At 38.0% G+C, this 19,295-nt stretch overlaps 1 protein-coding gene across 4 annotated transcripts; it reads left to right on the top strand.

Annotated features, from left to right (window-relative positions):
• Positions 1-1,789: 1,789 nt before the first annotated feature.
• LOC145780789 (volume-regulated anion channel subunit LRRC8E-like) lies at positions 1,790-18,865 on the top strand. 4 transcript variants are annotated; one of them, XM_082592425.1, is made up of 9 exons: positions 1,790-2,545; positions 2,982-3,386; positions 11,021-11,137; positions 14,515-14,613; positions 15,743-15,924; positions 16,264-16,365; positions 16,858-16,923; positions 17,174-17,316; positions 17,754-18,865. In XM_082592425.1, exons 2-9 carry the CDS (start codon positions 3,051-3,053, stop codon positions 17,876-17,878), a joined length of 1,170 nt encoding a protein of 389 aa, XP_082448551.1. In that variant the 5' UTR covers positions 1,790-2,545; positions 2,982-3,050; the 3' UTR covers positions 17,879-18,865. The 4 variants fall into 4 exon arrangements, with proteins under 4 accessions (XP_082448551.1, XP_082448553.1, XP_082448550.1 ...); XM_082592427.1 differs by having other exon boundaries at positions 1,790-3,386; positions 15,746-15,924; XM_082592424.1 differs by having other exon boundaries at positions 1,790-3,386.
• Positions 18,866-19,295: the final 430 nt, after the last annotated feature.

The following is a 19,295-nucleotide window of genomic DNA, read 5'->3' as shown; positions in this document are numbered from 1 at the left end:
TAAAAACGCTTTCAGTTTTTCAGCTGCATCAATTATTGTCACACCTGGTCCTTGAATTCCACGATTAACATTGTTAATATGACCAAAAATATCGGCTAAGTAGGCCATGCCGTATAGAAAACTTTTATTCTAAAACAATTTTGAGAGGGGACTTCCTTTTGCTTTCAAAAGAGTTGACATATACTTCATTTTTTAGCTGCTGCAGCCGTTTTAAAACTTCTTTAGATAACCAACGTACAGAATGATATAAAAGTACTTCGTAATTTGACCCTACTTCTTGACAGAGCGCTTTAAAAGTACGGTGGTTTACAATTCTGCTTTTGATGAAATTAACGACTTTCACGCAATTCGTCAGAATTTCTTTGAGACTTGCTGGTAAAGTTTTTGCTGCTAAGGCGTAGGCGTACCTGTGCAAGAAGCAATGGGTAAAAACCACGCGAGGAGCTTCGTTTTTTACTAAAGCAGCAAATCCGGATTTGTTCCCGAGCATAGCTGGTGCCCCATTCGTGCATATGGAACAAAATTCATCAAATGCATGCATATAGTCCAAAATTCTTCAAGGTAATCACGGACCCCCAAATGCTTTCTCAGGGACCCCCAAGAGGTCCGCGAACCCCAGGTTGGGAACCACTGTTTTAATTGGTTGTCGTTTAATGTTTTTATCATTGCAAATAAACTTTTGATAATGGTTTGAATTTGGTCAAGTTTAGGTGGCCACTAGATGGAGCTAGTAGTATTTTTAAACTTGATATTAACTTAGTTGGTTAGATCTATGCTTGTGATTTTCAACGATAGCAAATCTGTTGAAATTGAGCAAGAAATGAATAAATGGGAGACAATTAATTATCGTGATCACGCAGGGCGTGAACTGAAAGACGATCAATTCGCCATTGAAATGCATTGGGCAAAAGCTTCGTTGGGGGGCTGTCTTCGAACAACGATTGCTCGCATATTAAAAAAGATATAAAAATGAAAGTTAGCCCTTCAATAAACAGTAACATGTTCTTTTAATTGGTTGTCGTTGAATGTATTTTTATCATTGCAAATAAACTTTTGATAATGGTTTGAATTTGGTCAAGTTTAGGTGGCCACTAGATGGAGCTAGTAGTATTTTGGGACTTGGTATTAACTTAGTTGGTTAGATCTATGCTTGTGCTTTTCAACGATAGAAAATCTGTTGACATTGAGCAAGAAATGAATAAATGGGAGACAATTAATTATCGTGAACAGGCAGGGCTTGAACTGAAAGACGATCGATTCGCCATTGAAATGCATTGGGCAAAAGCCTCGTTGGGGAGCTGTCTTCGAACAACGATTGCTCGCATATTAAAAAAAATATAAAAATGAAAGTTAGCCCTTCAATAAACAGTAACATGTTCTTTTAATTGGATTTGATTTAGATTGTTTATCATTTAAAATGAAGTTTTGGTGATGGTTTGCATTTGGTCAAGTTTAGGTGGCCACTAGATGGAGCTAGTAGCATTTTGGGACTTGGTATTAACTTAGTTGTTTAGATGTATGCTTGTGCTTTCCAACGATAGCAAATTTGTTTAAATTGAACAACAACTCAATAAATGGGAGAGAATTTCCTTCCGGTGTGTTTCATTGCATTTCCACCCCGGACTTTCTCCTTCATAATAGTCCATTCTAATGTGTGTGACGTATTATGACGTCATCATTTTGTCCAGTTGACCAACAGGGCGTCTTGTAAAAGAGCACCAAAAATTCATGTTTGAAATCGCTAATCGGAGTTTTAAATTTTAAATTTAGGGTTAAGCGGAAACTCCGATCCGTGTGTTATTTTGGCTTTGTTTAATTTTTTTCTTGTTTTTTTTAGGGTACGAAATGAGGGTACGAATTAGGTTGCATTCAGCGACGAGCTGCTAATTCACTGGAATGGGTCACACATTAGCAAGTGTAACATCATCGTGAAACAGGCTCTTAATCTACATTTCAAAGGAAAACCATGGCATTTTAGTATCGTACTAATGACATTCGCTTGAAAATGTACAAAGTGTCTGCTGTGGTAGATAGACCAAGCAACAAGAAATCGTCATTATCTTTTATGTCCCGGTAGTGTATTTGTAGTCATCTCGCATCCTGGGCCAAACTTGCTTGTGGTTTCTTTGATTCACAAATAACAGCTGTTTTAGCATCGTAATTTTGATTTTGTTAAGTTAATTAATGCGTTTCGTCATTCTTTGTGTAGCGGACTGGTTGTTTTGTAGGTTACAGAAGCAATTTTTGAAATGTGTTCTCAGTCAACGAAACTTGTTGTGCATTCATTTGTTCAGTCGTCTGGCCGTTTTTTTTTGCAATATGCCAGTTATGCCTATATCACTTTTCGTAATTGGTTATGGTATTCGTGCACGTTACACATACTATCAACTCGTTTGAGCATGAAAATGAAAGTTAGCCCTTCAATAAACAGTAACATGTTCTTTTAATTGGATTTGATTTAGATTGTTGTTGTTATTGTCAACTACCGGTACGTAACAAGCGGCTCGTGATGACGTATTGTTTCATGACATTCACACGTTGGTCGGTGAGTCAGTGGATTTAATCTGTAAGCATATGGCGTCTAATTTATTAAGCCTATTGTTGTTCCAATTTATTTTGATCAAAGTGGGCACAAGCAGTGCGCCATCAAGGCCAACAGCCTACTTACAAATAAAATACGATACCAAGACTGTTTAGTGTTGATTGGAACATGAAGCTACGCAATATGCATGGTCGTCTATAATATACTTTTTGCTTGAGGCTTTATGCCGAAAAACGTGTAAATGGTGTAATTATGATGTCATTATCGTGATTGTAAGGCACGGAAGATTTTTTTGCTACAAGACAGATTCCCGGGAAGCTAAGCATTTTTTCCAGCCCTGGTTGCGGCATTTGAAATGCTGCTACAAGGTTCATAATCTGACTTTAGCCTATTTTTGAAAAGTTATTTCTCTTTAAATTTGTGCAACCCTATTTTACAGCTCAAAGGTGTGTTATCTTGAAGTGATTTGACCAAGAGTTATGTAACATTGCATCGTATTTGTGAGGTCATGACGTCATCATGGGCATTCAAGATTACAGCTTCTTTGATTAAACCAACACGTGATGCCTTGCTGGATTATTGCTCATATATTCTTATAATCATTTCTGCCATTGGAATTTCTCGTGTGGTTATCGGAAATTATGAGCTTAAATATGGATGTTTCAACTCAACAAAGATTTTCTTAAAGCAGAATGATGGTGTGCTTATAACTAATGACATGAACACAATGAATTTGAATAAAGAAAGAGAAAAATATTGTTTGAAATACTATCAAGGTTATTTTTCTTATATACTGATAGTGGAATCCATTATTTTGTTGATCATTGGAATTTTGTGGGTAAAAGTAAGTTGGCCTGTTATTAGATTTTGCTTTAAAAAAAATTGCATTTTTTATACCATTGTTGATTAAAGCAAAATTATTGAACCTGTTGCAAATTTTTTTGTTTATTTCAGCTTGAAACTATTAATTCACAAGTTCCAATACGGTACTGTAAATTAAAATATATGTACTCTGTGGCTCCATTAAGAGTATTGGCAGAATTTAGCACATTAAATATCTGTAGTGATTACTTACCGTACTATAAGTTACTTGATTTTCATTTTTTATGTACGGTAGGCCTATTGAAATTGAATGTCTGTAGAATTCCCATTTATACGACATGCGTTTACCGTCTTTCTTGAAAATGCTGTATAAAAAGGCCTAAAGCTTTTTCAGGCATCGATGATGTAAAATTTAAAGATTTTATTTAGTGCCAGCCTCTTAAGAAAATGACATTTATTGATCTTTATTTGTTGATTCTTTCGGACTGGGAAAGCTTCTTGCAGAGTTTAATCCTAGCAGTAGCAGTGATATTAGCCTACTACATGATTTTCAATTCAGGCATGTTTTAAACCTTTCAAGGTTTTGCCACCTTTTGCCGTTCATTAACGTGTTGGTAGGTCTATATCAATTTTTGTGGTTAGTATCTTTTTCGTCCCGGACGCATTAATGATGAAAAATAAAATGATTGATGATTGAGTTTTGCATAGCCTACTTGGAGAGACTTTAAATCACTGACGCAGGCCCGTTTCCAGAAGTCATGCGCTAACCAACTGCACTGTCGGGGCAAACATATAATTTTCTTGGAAAAGCTATTCTTGATAACATTCATTGTGTGCTACAACACACCTTTTTGTAATTAAGGTAAAGTTAATATGTTGTCATTAGTCTGTAGTTTGCTTTTGCTCTACTGGTGCATACTTTTGGATGGATTGTAAAGTTTGGTCTTAAAATGATGTATTCTTATGTACTGTGGAGATTACATGTAACAGGTAACAGGCCTTGAAATTTGTACTTTTTTTTGGCGGTCAAGCGTGTCCTACCGGACTGGCCCTTTCAGCGGACATTTAATGTCTCAACCGGACATATTTTTTGCATGTAGATTTTGCACAAAATCACACTACAGTATTGTGTAGTCGTGTTTGTAATTTTATTAGGTGGTATTAAACCTAGGCTTTCCGCAGGCTCGTCAGTGACTTCCTCTCTAGGACGTATATTTTTCTTTGTTATACCGCAATTGAATAATGTTCGTTGCATTTCTATAAGCTGTTTGTTGCTATACTCAATTTATTTGAACCTTATTCGTAAAATACAGCAGCTTCACCAGAAATTATATTTCTATCTAATGGTGTGAGACAAATGTGTTTAACACCCTCCCTTCTGTGCAGAAATTATATTTCTATCAGTATCAGCATGAATAAGGTCACCACATTCGCCTAAGCATGTGCGGAACCCAGCTGAGGCTTGCTTCTCTGTGACGTTTCTTTTTAACAAATGATCAATGTAACGCAATAATCCTCTTTGTTAAAATTAGAAAACATATCCTGCGGAAAGTTCAGACAACTTTATTTTAAGGAAACATTGCAAGGCGTTGAAATGATGTAAAAATGGCTACTATTGCCATCAGCTCGCTAACCGGGTTTGCTACTATTCGGTGAGTCCGATTTGGTGAGTCCGATTCGGTGAGTTCCTAACACCTAACCCTTCACCTTAAGTCCTAACCCTAAAACGGCAATGATAATTAGACTACGGTACCCGATAATTAAAAAAAAAATTGGAAAAATCCCCGTTAAGGGATCGGACTCACCGAATCGGACTCACCAGCCTCGAAATTCACGGCGGACATGTCCGCCGTCACAGCATGTGATGTCCGCGAGAAGGACCCTCTAGATCGGTCATATTTGTCCGCCGAGAAATAACACAGGAACTAGCGATACAAATTGTCATTGCACAGCACGAACATTCGAACAATTATTGCAAGAATATAATTTCCCGTGCATCTAAAAAATGTGAATACTCTATCACTTAGCTTCCATTCAAGCAGGAAAACTTTCGATTTTCCCGTTGCTTCAACGATTGATAACATTGAATTAACGTAACAAAGGTGAATTTTTCGCCAAGAATCAATGGGAGTACTGGTAGCCTACTTCTACACTAATCACACGTAACGTAGTTCAAGTCTTACGTCACAGGGTCTGGCTTTGATCTCCGACTAATATTGATAAGCAAAGGTTGGTTACAAACTTTGTTAAGTTTTGGTATTACAGTAAGAAAGAAAGGGCCCAGGGAAAATTCACTTTCGCTCACATGACACGCAAAAATAAACTTAAAGGAAAAAGCCCTAGTGAAACTTTGCACAGCAGAAAATAGTAGCGTTAGTGTAGAAGTTTTCCGATTCGTGCCAAGAGCATTGTGACGCAAGAAGCCACACGACCTCGTTCGGTGGAAGTTAATCAGTTATGCGGCATATTAAGCAGCTCCATTGCGCTTTGACTCTTCAAGCGCACTTCGTTGGTTTGATGAAAGCCTTTCGGAGTCACTTCGCTGAAATTTTAAGAAGCCTTCTCAACCGTAGCTATAGTTCTCAAATGGTGAAGAATTATCAAGATAAAGTTATTAAGCATGACGATTGGCGCTAAAACCGGTGTGTCCGCCGTGAGACTTAATTTGTCCGCCGAGATAGCTGATCAGACCGGACACGTTTGTCCGCCGTCAACAAAAACGAATTTTGAGGCCTGGACTCACCGAAACGGGCCGTTCCGTCGCTAACCACGCCACTCTAATGTGATCTTTAAAGCAATTGCCTGTACTATTATTGTTTCAGCTCCGTATTTGTTCGCCTTAAACAAACAATTCAAATTTAAAATATTATATATATATATATATATTTTTACTGCATTAGCTCTATTTTTGTCTAAAATTTTGCGGCGGTCATTTATGACCGATCAATGAGTCGGCTTCGGCAGACATTCAAGGTCATTCCGGAGGTCATAATCGTCGGATATTTCGAGGCCTGATGTAAGGAGCAATGTGTGTGAGAAAATGTCTACATGTCCAACTAACGCAGTGGTTCCTAATTGGGTTGCCATTTGCAACACAGTGGCTCCCAATCAAGTACCGTTTACCATACTCTGGAGTGTCGAGCTATTTCTCATATTTAGTTTTAATCATCGTCAAAAGGATTGTTAAGGTTGGTGTTGCTGATGAATTTTCATGCATGATTGTTTTATGATGTATGGTTGTATACATAGGCTGCCTTACTCATGTCGTGGTCACAAGTTCCTAGTGTGGCACCCTTTTGTTGTGTTTTTTTGATGTCACATGCAATTTCTGTACAAGTTGTGCTGATTGTGGAATGTAGTTCATTTAGTTGGTGAATGCATGGAAAAAGTTTTTATCCTTTTTGTCTGCTAATAGAAGAGCCGAAATGGCCCGTTTCGGTGAGTCCAATCCCTATTCGATGATTTTTTCAATTTTTTTTTTTAAATTATTGGGTACCGTATCATTGCCGTTTTAGGGTTAAGGGTTAGGGTTAGAGGTTAGGAACTCACCGAATCGGACTCACCGAATAGTAGCAGACCCTAAAAGAGCAGTAGCTATATTAAGTTTTAGGCTGACTTTAAAATAAATATTAGACTTTTTTTTAAATGCTGTTTCAAAGTGGCATTCAATCTCCCAGCAAAATAGCTGTTTGTATTATTATGTTGTTTCCTATGACAAAATAGGTGTGGGAACTACTGAACTAATGTCAAATTTCATTTGACTTCTACCAGGGGCTCCGGACACTTCCTGAGAGTGGGGGGGTAATGTAAGCAGGAGCGGTAACAATGTTTTGATATCGACAGGGGGCTTATTGGATCATTGCATCACATATACTTCTGAGAGGTCGCCCCCCAGACCCTCCTTTGCATTACTGAAAGCTTCAGTTTCTTATACAGCGTTTCAGGCGGCATGTTTCGTGCCAAAGGTGCAAAATTTTTGCCATTCAGCACGATTTAAAATTAAAAAATTATTTCAACGAATCTAAAATCGCGAGCAAAAGCCCTTTAACATTTGCCACATTTTTTGAGGTTTAAAGACAATTTTCACTGGAAGAAGGGACGTACGCAAAAATCAGTGGCGTACCGTGACCACTTTGACAGGGTGTTCAGTGACGGCAAAGCAACAGCGGAGGGTCTGGGGGGCCTCCCCCAGAAAATTTTTAAAATTAACATTGAATTTGGTGCGTTCTGAGAGCATTTTCAGCACAAATTCTGAACATGAACAGAACTGACAAAAATCATGTTGTCGGAATGGAGAAGAATACAAAATAGATATTTATTTTGACAGCGCCTATTGAATGAAAGACTTAATAATATCAAACATTAAGTTGCATTTCTAAATACTTCAGTTCATTTTTTATTTCCGACCATCAAAACGAACAATATTACTTGCCATAACACAGCAGGAGTCTGAAAAAACGCGAAAGTTAAAGCGTGCTCGAGATGGAAATGATTTAGTTCATGCAAGGATTAGGCAAGGTCGCAACACCTTGAGAAATGTACAAGCGAATTAAAAACAAACAAGTGAAAGTTAAAACAAAAAACAATAGCAAAGCAACGCGATAATAAACAAGAAAAGAAAGTCGATTGCTATGTTGGTCGTCTGTACTTTTATCCGCCGTACTACTTAGTAAAAACGAAAATGTTTAACACCTCGACTACAAAACGAAAATTCATCTATAGCATAATTTGATTCTTCTTGTTTGTGCAATAAATTTTTGAATTACATCGTCGTAGAAAGCTTGCTTTTGCTTCAGTTCTAGCTAGGGATGGGCAATTCAGAATACCGAATCCAGAAGGATTCGGATCCTAAACTATCCGAATCCAAAACGGCAATAAAACCGGCTAATAAGATTCGGTTTTAAAAATATGCATAAGTCTTGTGCAAGCTGTCAGCTTGAAACAGTGAACTGAAAAAAGTGTGGTTTACTCATTTTTTTTTGCATTGACACCATCTGCAGTTCCGCACTTTCAAAAACATTTTGCATGCGTTGTGCGCGCACGGCGCATGCAACCCTACGTCACTCGCTCGCATGAGCAATCAAAGAAACTAAGCGCGCAATTTTCTTCACGCTTAGTAAACATGCACAATCGTGCAATGCTTTTTTTCAATCCACGTGCGTATGCGACTCTGCGATAGTTTGACTGGTGGGCGTAACAACATTGAGCAGATGCCCCTGCTAAAGGAGTTGGCTCTGAAACACCTCAGCATACCTGCCACATCAGCATCTTCCGAGCGATGCTCTTCCACTGGGGACTTGATGGCAATTAAGCTGCGCTCCCGTTCAGCGTTGCCAGATGGGGAAATAGAATATCAAATTAAAAAATTCTGGTGAAAATTAAAGTCTTTATTGCCACGCTTTTTGACCTTGGAACCAGATAACTTTTTGGTGAAATCTGGAGAAATTTCCCCCACTCAATTTTTTTCAAGAAAGTTTTTTCAATTTTTTTAAACTTTTAAAAAAATAATCCCTGCTCAGTGCTCATATAGAAAACGTTTTGCAAGAGGTTTGCGTATGCATGATGGCAGTGTCTTATGTCTTAAAAACTATTTGTATTTAGGCAAAATTGCTTTATTTAGGGTGTTTTAAGTATCTGATGAAATTTTAGTTACACTTTGGTGCCAAGCGGCTTCTAATATCTGGCAACACTGCTCCCGTTTGGCTGGTAGTCATTTAGAATGCCTTAATGTGTTGCATTGCACCAAACATTTGCTTTGATTGTGTAGCTTTTGTGTCTGAACTTTTTTACTTTTTGTGTTGCTGGAGCCTGGAAGTTAATAGGATTTGGTATTCTGGATTCGATTCTGGATTTGGTTTAGTATTCCGGAATAATTCTGGAATAGTGAATTATTCTGAATTGCCCATCCCTAGTTCTAGCAAAAGTTCCTTCTCTATTGAAAGCAAGCTGAGCGAGCTCAGTCTTTCTTGTTCTTGAGTGGAAATTACAAAACGATTAGATGTGTTGTTTTAGAATGGTGCATCAATGATATTGGCTGCTGCCATAAGCTTTGTTGCAGATTCAGACAAGCTAGTCCTAATTTACTGGCACTTGGTGCATAAAAAACATTTTATCTTATCTTGTTTCCAACTCTGATCACCTCAAACTCTAATCCAACAAGCTAAAACTTGCTATTGCCTGGGATTCCCCCAATGACGCGCCAAGGTGTTCAGATCAGCGAGTGCACAGCCTGGCTGACCTAAAACCATTGCTGTTTTCACTGCCTTGTGACGTCATTTTTCTTAATTGTTTATATATTTTAAATAGCACTCGCCAAGCTGTTGGTGCACACCCAGCTTAAAGGTAATGACCGAAAAAAAAATTAAAGGCAATGACCTCAAACGTTGGAGTATTAAAATTAGAAGGGGACGAGTTTTGCAATTGAAAAGAAAGCAATCAGCATGCAGCAAGATGTTAGAATATCATGAAAGTAAAGAACATCAACAATCGATGAAAATTTTCTTTTTTTCTGGATTTCTTGGGGTGTTCAGTGCACACCTTGCACACCCTGAATATACATACGCCACTGGCAAAAATTCCTGTCTGTATTCATCCTTGGCTCAAGTCCTCCAAATTTTGCACTTCAGACGCTAAATGGTTACATTTAAAAGATCAAAGTTTTCTATAACCTAATTTACAATTGCATGAATACAACACGATAACCTGTGCCATAACATCCGCAGTGAAAAAAAAGTTTCAGCATCTACGGTCTAGGCCAGAGGTGACGAACCTGCGGCCGCATGCAGCCGTCAAAGAATTTTGTGGGCCCGCAAAACAATTTGACAATCGCTCATGCATTAGACAAAAGACATCTCAAAGCTGTTTTATACCTTCACTGGTACACCTTTCCTTTGTTACAGGTCGTTACAGGTCGAGGCTGACATATGAAAATCTTAGTGTGTAATTAAGAAAGAGTTGGAACGTTGTTTGTTCGACCTAATATTGAACGCTTACGTCGCTTATTCAAGCAAAAAAATTCAATGCTTCAATGTTAGTTTTTAATATTTTATGCTTCAATGCTGCATTAGATAGCTTCAGCTGTATGATTCGCATGGGCTTATGTTTGTTGTTTGAAAAAGAATTTCATTAACTGATTTGTTGTTTCGGAGCATAATGGTCGAAACGTTTCGTCAACTTGAGCAAAAAGGATAGAGCCAAAAAAGAAGAAATCATACTCATATGAAAGCAAACGCTTCGAAAATTAAACTGTCTTCATTATCAGTGCAAGTACTGTTGCCCTATCCTTTTTGCTCAAGTTGATTTGTTTTTATTTTTACTAATCTTTCTTTATGTAATTATTCGTATTTCAATGTATAGCTTAACGTCAAATGTGAGGGGATCATTAGGAAAGTGAACAGTTTTAGGAGCAAAATGGTTGGAACGCCTGGTTAATCCAATCAAAAAATAAAAAGCCCAAAATGTACTAAAAAATAAATAAGTAATCAAAAAATAATGTAATAATGTAAATAATCAAAAAATAAAGAGCCCAAAATACATTTATAACACTGAAGATGAAGACAGTAGTTTTCGAAACGTTTGTTTGCTGAAGATGAGTTTAATATCTTCATTTTGGGCTCTTTATTTTTTGATTAGATTGAACACTTTTTATTCTCTCAGATGCCAAAGGTGCAGTCATTGATACATGACTTCAGTGGGCTAGTGCATGAAAGCTGCAAATCAACCTGTTTGAAGAGCGTTGCTGGCGTTTCACAGTCTAACTTTCTACTCACTAATGTAGGTGGAATCAAGTTTTCATTATATTTTTTTTGCATTTTACTCTAGTATTATACTAAGGTGAAAATTCAATTGAAATTATCTTTGTTAGATAAACATGACATCGACTGGTGAAACAACTCACGTCATTTAGAGATTTGGTTTCGCTGCACTAGCACTGCAAGCGATGCCTCTGACCAACTCAGCCTCATCAACCAAGTCTCGTGTCTTGCAGTGTTCAGACAACGACATGAATACTTGCTTTGGAACAAAAGTATACCTCGCAATCTTGTTTATCAAAAGGTTACAAAGCTAAACAGGAGTAAAAACCCTTCACTTAGATTCATAGGCGCCGACTTTTCAAAAAACCTTGGGGGTCGAGAAATGTGATGACGTCACAACCGTAACGCTATTTTACTCAATTAAAATAGTCTTTGATTAAGCTTAGTGTCTTGTTTATATTGACAAATAGGTCACAAACCGAATTTATTAGAACCGCTGCTTGAAAGGATTAGTTTTACGCATGCAGTACGCCCAGTCGTAAAAATTTTGATATTGTTAGCTCATAATTGGAACAGTTGGAAAACAAGACGATTCGTTTCCTTTTCGTGCGAGTAAATAACAACGATCAAGACAGTGAAGTTATCGATATAAATCGCAAAAAATCATGATCTCAAGCAGAGTGAAAACTCGCTATCAGTTTTATTAACCTAGTTTCGCTAATTACTTACAGGCCTTAAAACTCGTGTTTTTTTCCGGCAGCCATCGTGGCCTACCGAGAGCTCCTTCTCGGCGGCCAAATCTGAGTGCTTGGAGGCCAAAATACAATAACGATAGCACAAGTAAATGGCATTAAACTTGCAACAATGTTAAAATAATCACTTAGCGTTGTTGAAGTCTGGGCGACGTCCTGCAATAGAATCGTTGTACCACGCATTAAATGCTTTATCGGGATTGTAATCCGGTATTGCGGAACGATCTAACGACCCTAAATTGTTTTGACTGCGCAGCTCAGTAAATTGTTTCAACTGCATACCGCCTTTCATAAAACCTGACCATTTATTCCATTATGATGTCACCATTGAGGGTGTGAAGTCACTAACCCACAGCGTTCTCAGCTATGAAGACACGTGCTTTACCCACGGATGTCAACTAACCTAGTTCTCCTTTTTAACAACGATTCAATGTCCGACAACTTTGAAGCCGATGTAAATTAGCACTTCGGATTAACACTTCGTTAAAATAAACATCGGAAATTGCAAACAAGACTTACAGCTTTGGTGATCGAAGCTGGATATATTCAATAGGCTACAACAGTAGTCACTATGATGCGCTGACCTAATGCTGCATCACTCTTTGATACAACATATTTTCGACATTTAATCCACGATCATTCCATTGCGAAATTAAATAATTGGCTAGAAGAAACCGGCGGCCAAACTTGGCCGACTGAGGAGGTAGCACAGGCGGTCATTCAAGCACTACTTAGCGGCCATGGCCGCCGGCTGCTTTAAGACTTGACTTACTTTCAAAGCGTTGACAACGGCGAAGTGTTTTCTTTTCTGTTTTTTTTATTGAAAGTCTTTGTAGTCTTTTATTGAATACAGTAGGCTATATACTCGAGTAAAGGTCGAGATGTTCGCAAGTGATTTTCACCTCAAAAAGGCAAGTTCAACTAACACGGGACATGCTGTTGTCTCCAGCTCGGCAGTTTTCAAAATGAACGTACTAAAAATCATTGTCGACGTAGATTACGGAGTGTGAAATCGCGTCGGCCTAAGTAAAAGTTTTGAATACGTTTATTTGCAGTGATTCAAACTTAATTTTCAAATGCAATGATTTCTTGTCAATTCTAAACTTTATGCACTTGTTGAGCAATATGCAAAGCTCACGAGACAAAACAGAAAGAGCTGTTTTAAGAGATCATTTTTTTTATTTTTGCGTGTAGGATATAATCGTTCTTATTATTACATAACATTCCATGACATTACTATACTCCATAACATTATTACGTAACATTAACGTCGATGTCAAACCTTAGCGGCCGCATAAAACAATGATGTCAGGTTGGCTAGGTGATAATAGCGGTAAGAGACGTCGTTAATGCAGGCAATATCTGCGACCAAGACCATTAAACACCTTTTCTTTTATCAGTTTTCGATTTATTTCTCACACATTGCGAAGAAAACATTGCGTTCTGTTGAATCATAATTGATCTCACAGCGGGAAGACCTCGTTGAAAATAGCGCGTCTAATTTAGCTGGTTTACTGAATATTGCCGTGAATAGTTACGTGACTACGTATTCCAGCAGCGTAAGTTACTCTACCATCTACTTTGAAATTTCGATACCGTAATACCGTATGAGAAAGCCATTCGATCAGCTGCTGTTTTGCGGGCAAGAGCAACGTAGGCTTTTCTTGCTTTCGGCATTGTTTAAGTCCGTTTAAATTATCTAAATCTCTTTCGCGAAGTGTTTTATCTTTAAAACACCACCTGTAATCACCATTTTTGTTGCTCCTCAACCATAAATTTACGGGGGGCGCCGCCCCCCGGCCCCCCCGGAAGTCGGCGCGTATGCTTAGATTGGTCCTGCTGTAGTTTGAAAGCTGCTAATTTTGTGTTCTGAACCATTCTTATAAACCAAAGTAAAGTTTGTTTGTAAAATATCAAAAGCTGTTGATGCCCCATAATGAAAACCATAAAAATGGAAATGTTTTTATGATTTAAACTTTAAAGTAAAAATATTGAAAACATCTTTTCTATTGAAAAGTGGCACAAATTTTTTATATTAAGTACATATATGCCGTAATTTTTTATCTAATGTATGTTTGAGTTTTCCTATGTTTTGTTGTGTAAGAATATTCAGATAACTGGATATGTTTGTTTTGTGTGGAACACCTTCGGTAGCCTTGTACCTGTAAAATAGAAACTCTGCAACCATAGTTTTGGAGATATTGTTAACATGATCAACAGAGGGAAGATGAATTGGTTTTCATGTGTCATCAGCACTCATTAATTTTATAGTTTACAGGATAGCCTGTATTTTTTCTTGTCTTAACAGAGAGTGCAGGCTGACTAAATTACTCTTTTGTAAATCTCGAACTCTTTTAAACGAACTCTTTTATCTCTTCTTCAGGCCTCGGTTTAAATAAAATCGCCAACTTCAATTGTTTGAAACCTCTGCTCAAACAAAATGCTTACAACAAAAACGAAAATGGTTATGCTTGAAGAGTAGTTTGCTTTTTAAAAAGTACTTGGAAAACACTGTCCCAATCAGAGACCTGGATGGGTGATGATTGTTATTTAACGACATGGATAGACGCATATTTAATTGCACAGCCTTCGAAATTAGCATATATCTATTTGACGAATTCACTACCGATGTAAAATTATGTAGAACTCCGCTGAGGTACGTCTTCTCCTTGAAGCCATGTTTGATCCAGGAACCGACTACTGTGATAAAGCCAAAGCCAGGTGTCTGTATGAGAAAATTCAGGTTTGTTTTTTTTATTTGATTTCAGTTTACTGGAACATAAAAACAAAATGTACCAAGCACAATAAAAGTGTGCCTGTAGACTGTGGTTTTACATGTCCTTCAACGTTGACATAATTTCATATTACTTTTTGCAACGGATTTTTACATCTACCTCGTGCTTTTTGCTTGTGCTGAATGTGCTCTCAGGCTCTCCAATGTTCAGGTTAATATTGTAGCGGGGCTGATTTCATCTACTTCATGATCAAATTATGCTACTGCTAGCATTCTTTCACAATATTCTACCACTACATAATACATATATATAATATAATATATAATATACATAATCTATTTTTCAATTTTAATCATGTTCGTTGATGTTCTCATCGCTTGCGGTTGTAGTCCACTCCGGGGCATTTTAGTCATCTGTTTATGAAGTTTTATTTTCACCTGAGATAGATTGCTGTTTCTATACTATAATCTTTGTTCTTTTTATGGTTTCCTTTCGGATCTTAGCATGTTCTGTTCACATCGAGCCCTGTGTTTCTGTGCTATGGGTTGACAGTTTCTTTTCTTTCTTTTCCTTTTATTCTGCTCTTGGTTCAATCGTTTCAAATTATAGTACGTAATTGGCTTACTTTTATTTTTCGAAGAATATAATATTGAATGAATCTTCTTATTGTTTTCCTTTTGTTTATTTCAACTTTGACATTATTTTCTTGTGTTAGCAGTTTCAATTTAAAAACTATTCTTTGCAAATTATGCCTTGAACTGGCCATTACTGTACACGACTTTCTAAAAACATTTAAAGAAACACATACTGTTATTAATATACGATAGATATAATTAATTAATTATATATACATAAAGCTTTAAATCGTCATCTTAAAAGCTAGTAGCCTACGCCTCATAAAATAATAGATTGCTAGGCCAGAATTGTATGTATTATGCGGCTGTAGGAACGTAGAGCCAGCCAAGAACACTTTCGGACACTGCACGACAAAGGGAACATTGGAAGAATTTACGAACTGAGCATCTAGTTCATCAAAGGCCTCGTCGGCTATGATACTGCAGTAGTAGTAGGAACGTAGAAACTAGTACTTGAGAGTTTGAGAGTAAAAGATCATTCTTAAACCATCATCTTGTTTAGAAGTTCACCTATGACCATGAGCATTCCAACACTTTGTGGCTTTTGTACATTCGCAAATCTATTGTGCAATTCTTTTTCTGGTTGTTGTCTTGCACCATAAATATGGTGCTCTTCATCAAATTGGAGTTCTACGTTGGTTGCAGCGCATCCACTGAGTACTGCAGCCATGACACCTTTTTAAGGTAAGACACTGGCAAAAATATCTGTAAAAGATCTAAACCAAGAGCTTATATCATTAAGTGCTTTCAAATACTTGAAAATGTTAATAATACTTTGTAAACTTTTTCTGAAATCTTTTCTTGCGATGTTTTAAACCTTAAGGTACGCCACAGAGCGAGTAAATGTACTTTTGCTGAAAGTCTTTTGGCACTTTATTCCAGTAGGCTACAGCTAAAGATTTGATTTAGTCGTTTTAGCCTGAGACCAACTAGAACAATCATGCCTGGTGATTGAAGATATACTTTAAATGGAAAACAATACATTCAATCAAGCTTCCAGCTTGTTCTGTTCATTTCTTCCAGGATCGTTTGGTTCATGGGTCAGATATTGTTTCTTGTGTACGGCTTGCTCAACTGTTCAACCTTGAAGTGGATCAATGAAAAGTCGGTCACCGGGGGCAAAAGGTACAATGGTTTAACGAAATAAATGCGTTATTTTTCTCTTTCAAGCAGAGCTACTAAATGTGTTGATGCTGGTTCGAAACTTTTCTTCGTTTTTATATCTTTGATAACTTCTTGAACGAATAGTTGAGAACAATTTGACAAAGAGAGTCTGGAATAAGGCAGTGACATGAAGAATGAGAAAAGGAAGGCTAAAGAAAACGTGGGATGGCACAGTGAAAGATGACCTGAACAAGAGAAACCTGAAGATTGAAGATACCAACAATAAAGATGGAAGGGTCGCTTCAGACAACTGGTCAACCCTGATGTTTCGGGGAAGATAACTTTTAGTCGGTGTATATTCCACAAAAAGTTCACTACATTTTGGCGCCACCACTTGGCCGTCAGTTTAATGCTAACTTGGAGACAATTTCTTATAGTTCTCTGACCTTTTAGTTGAGGTTTATAAATCATTTTGAATTCGTTGTAACGAATTTAGTTTCTTTTCATTTTCAGTGCTTTCTGCAAGTTCGTCTGTGGAGTGCCATCTTCCTCTGAAAGCTTCCACATCAGACCCTACAGGTAATTGAGGCATATTTATTTATTCATACTTTTTAACCCACTGTAAAATACTTCCAAGAGAGTAACGTTCCGTCCGTTTCACAAACGTTTCACGTTTGGCATTCTTCTGTTTGAATCAAATCATTATCTTATGAACCTATGGTCTTAGATGTAACTTCGTTCATGTCAATCTGATTTTAATAAACCTAGTTGCTCGTAGAAATACTTCCAGCGTATGTGACCAGTCCTCATGTTGACCCGTCCATTGCAGCATCGGTCGGCACCAACGCGCCGTCCACAACGACATGGCATTGCTTCTCTACCTGGTGTCGTCATCCAACATGAAGAACCTCCCATACTTCACACTCTTCCTCTATGATGAATGGAAAGTTAAACTTTCATCCATCGGCCCAGGTTAGCGCGACCTCGTTCTTTGCAACTTCTTGGACTTGTTTGTGTTGGTTTCAACAAATATTGCAAAAGCTGTAAAGCATCAATAATGTACATAGCTGAGGCACATGAAACTGAACCATCCACAATCCACATAGTGACGTGTGGCAACACGAACATGATGTTCTGATCATCAGCGTCGTCCGGCGGCAGTTTACCGGGAATGGCGTGTGACAAAATTTTAACGAAGAAAAAACAGCTAGCTTGTAAGTCGGGAATGGTTTTGCAAATTTGTGTAGAATCTACACGAGCGACGTATTGATTGACGTCTGTGGCCTTTTCATAAACTTTTGAAGGACCGCCCTCGGTGGAGTACCAACAGAACACTGAAGTTTGCCAATAGAAATACATAACAGCATTCATATCTTATTCTGTATCTGGATGATGACAACGCATTTCAGGTACACATGCGCCGGTATGCGCAATATCGCACGCGGACACTCGAGTTACGACTGGTCGCGGTATGAGGTCCGCAGCATCCTCTGATGATGATGACTCCCTGCCGATGTATCATCACATCTCCTGATTCTCCTTCTGATTTGGGAACACTGCGTTGTTAGTTCGACTCCCACCCGTGGCTTCCGGTGCTGGGCTTCTCAATCCAATTCCTCACCACATGATCGTCAACTTCAAACAGTGACAAGTTTCACTTCATTAGTAACCAATGCCGTGTCACCCGAAAGACAATTTTGTTGGTTGCTGGATGTAACTAGCCAACTACATAAACTCCATTCAATTGACGACAAGTGGTTTCCACATTTACCTCCTGAATAATACTGAACCTAAATTTTGAAGGTAATTTCCTTCTACCAGTCTCAATGTAAGAACCACGGCACTTACAAAACAACATTTCGGTATTGTATGTAAATTTGTATATTTTTATCGTTATTATGCAGTTGTGTTTGACAAAGTATTTACACCGCTGATAAGCTCTAGGGCTACAGAGTAGCGCAACCAGTTTTTATTGTTTTGATCATATCTTTAAGTATTTACACTGTATCATATAATTGTATATCGGCAATCTTGTGGTACAACAAAACTTTGCCAAAGCTGCAATGTATTGATCTTTTCCGCGACCGTCATTTCTAGTTACCTTTCAAAATAATTGTCGGTAGTTTCTCATTGGTGTGATTTGAGTCAACATTCATTTCCACCACAAATGTTGGTGCTGTTTGCTTTTATGTATCAAGACTACAAACAAGAGTTGTACATCGTTCTGTCTACTTTTAGTATTTCGTCGAATGCCAGTGTTACTTACGACCTGGCCTGCTCATTGTGGTTATTCAGGGATTGTTCAAACAAGGTGTTTTTGAGGCGTTCTTTAGGTGGAAATGGCGCCGGTTTTCAGCCTTATTCAGGCTCCATATTGCTTATAGGTTGATGACAACGTGTTTGAGAGGCAAAGAAAATAGCGTCACATGATATTAGAGCAGTTTCTTGTCGCGTCTTATGCAGTAACGATGCTGGTGGTGCTTGCTAAGTTGCTTTTTATGAATATATCTGCAGTTAAAAATAACAACTTGCTGTGTAACTGGAGTTTGTCGTGCCTCATCAGGTAAAAAGTAGCCTTATGTAATTGAAAGCTCTGTATTATTAAGAAAATTGATGGATGCATTCTTGCTAATTGCCAGCTTGTATAATCGTCACCTCCGATGTTATCTCGGTGGTGGTGGTATAATCTCCCAAGTGTTGGTCGGCCACCGAGGTTAAAAGCTATCACCAGCAGTCACTTATTGCAAATTAATCTTCTTCAATCTTCATGATGCGCGGATTGGATTTAATGATGAACGCTTCCACTATGAAGTTATCATTCAACTCTTGAAGTTCCACTATGAAGTTGTCTGTCCGTCCCGTTAGCTCAGTGGTTACGCGCCCGGCTCAAGATCACGCGGCGCTGGTTCGACTCTCGGGGTGTGCGCTTGAGCAACGCATTTCAGGACTGC

Source organism: Aplidium turbinatum, chromosome 12 (genome assembly GCF_918807975.1).
Source record: "Aplidium turbinatum chromosome 12, kaAplTurb1.1, whole genome shotgun sequence".
Lineage (NCBI taxonomy): Eukaryota > Metazoa > Chordata > Ascidiacea > Aplousobranchia > Polyclinidae > Aplidium > Aplidium turbinatum.
This window is presented reverse-complemented; position numbering and strand designations above follow the sequence as displayed.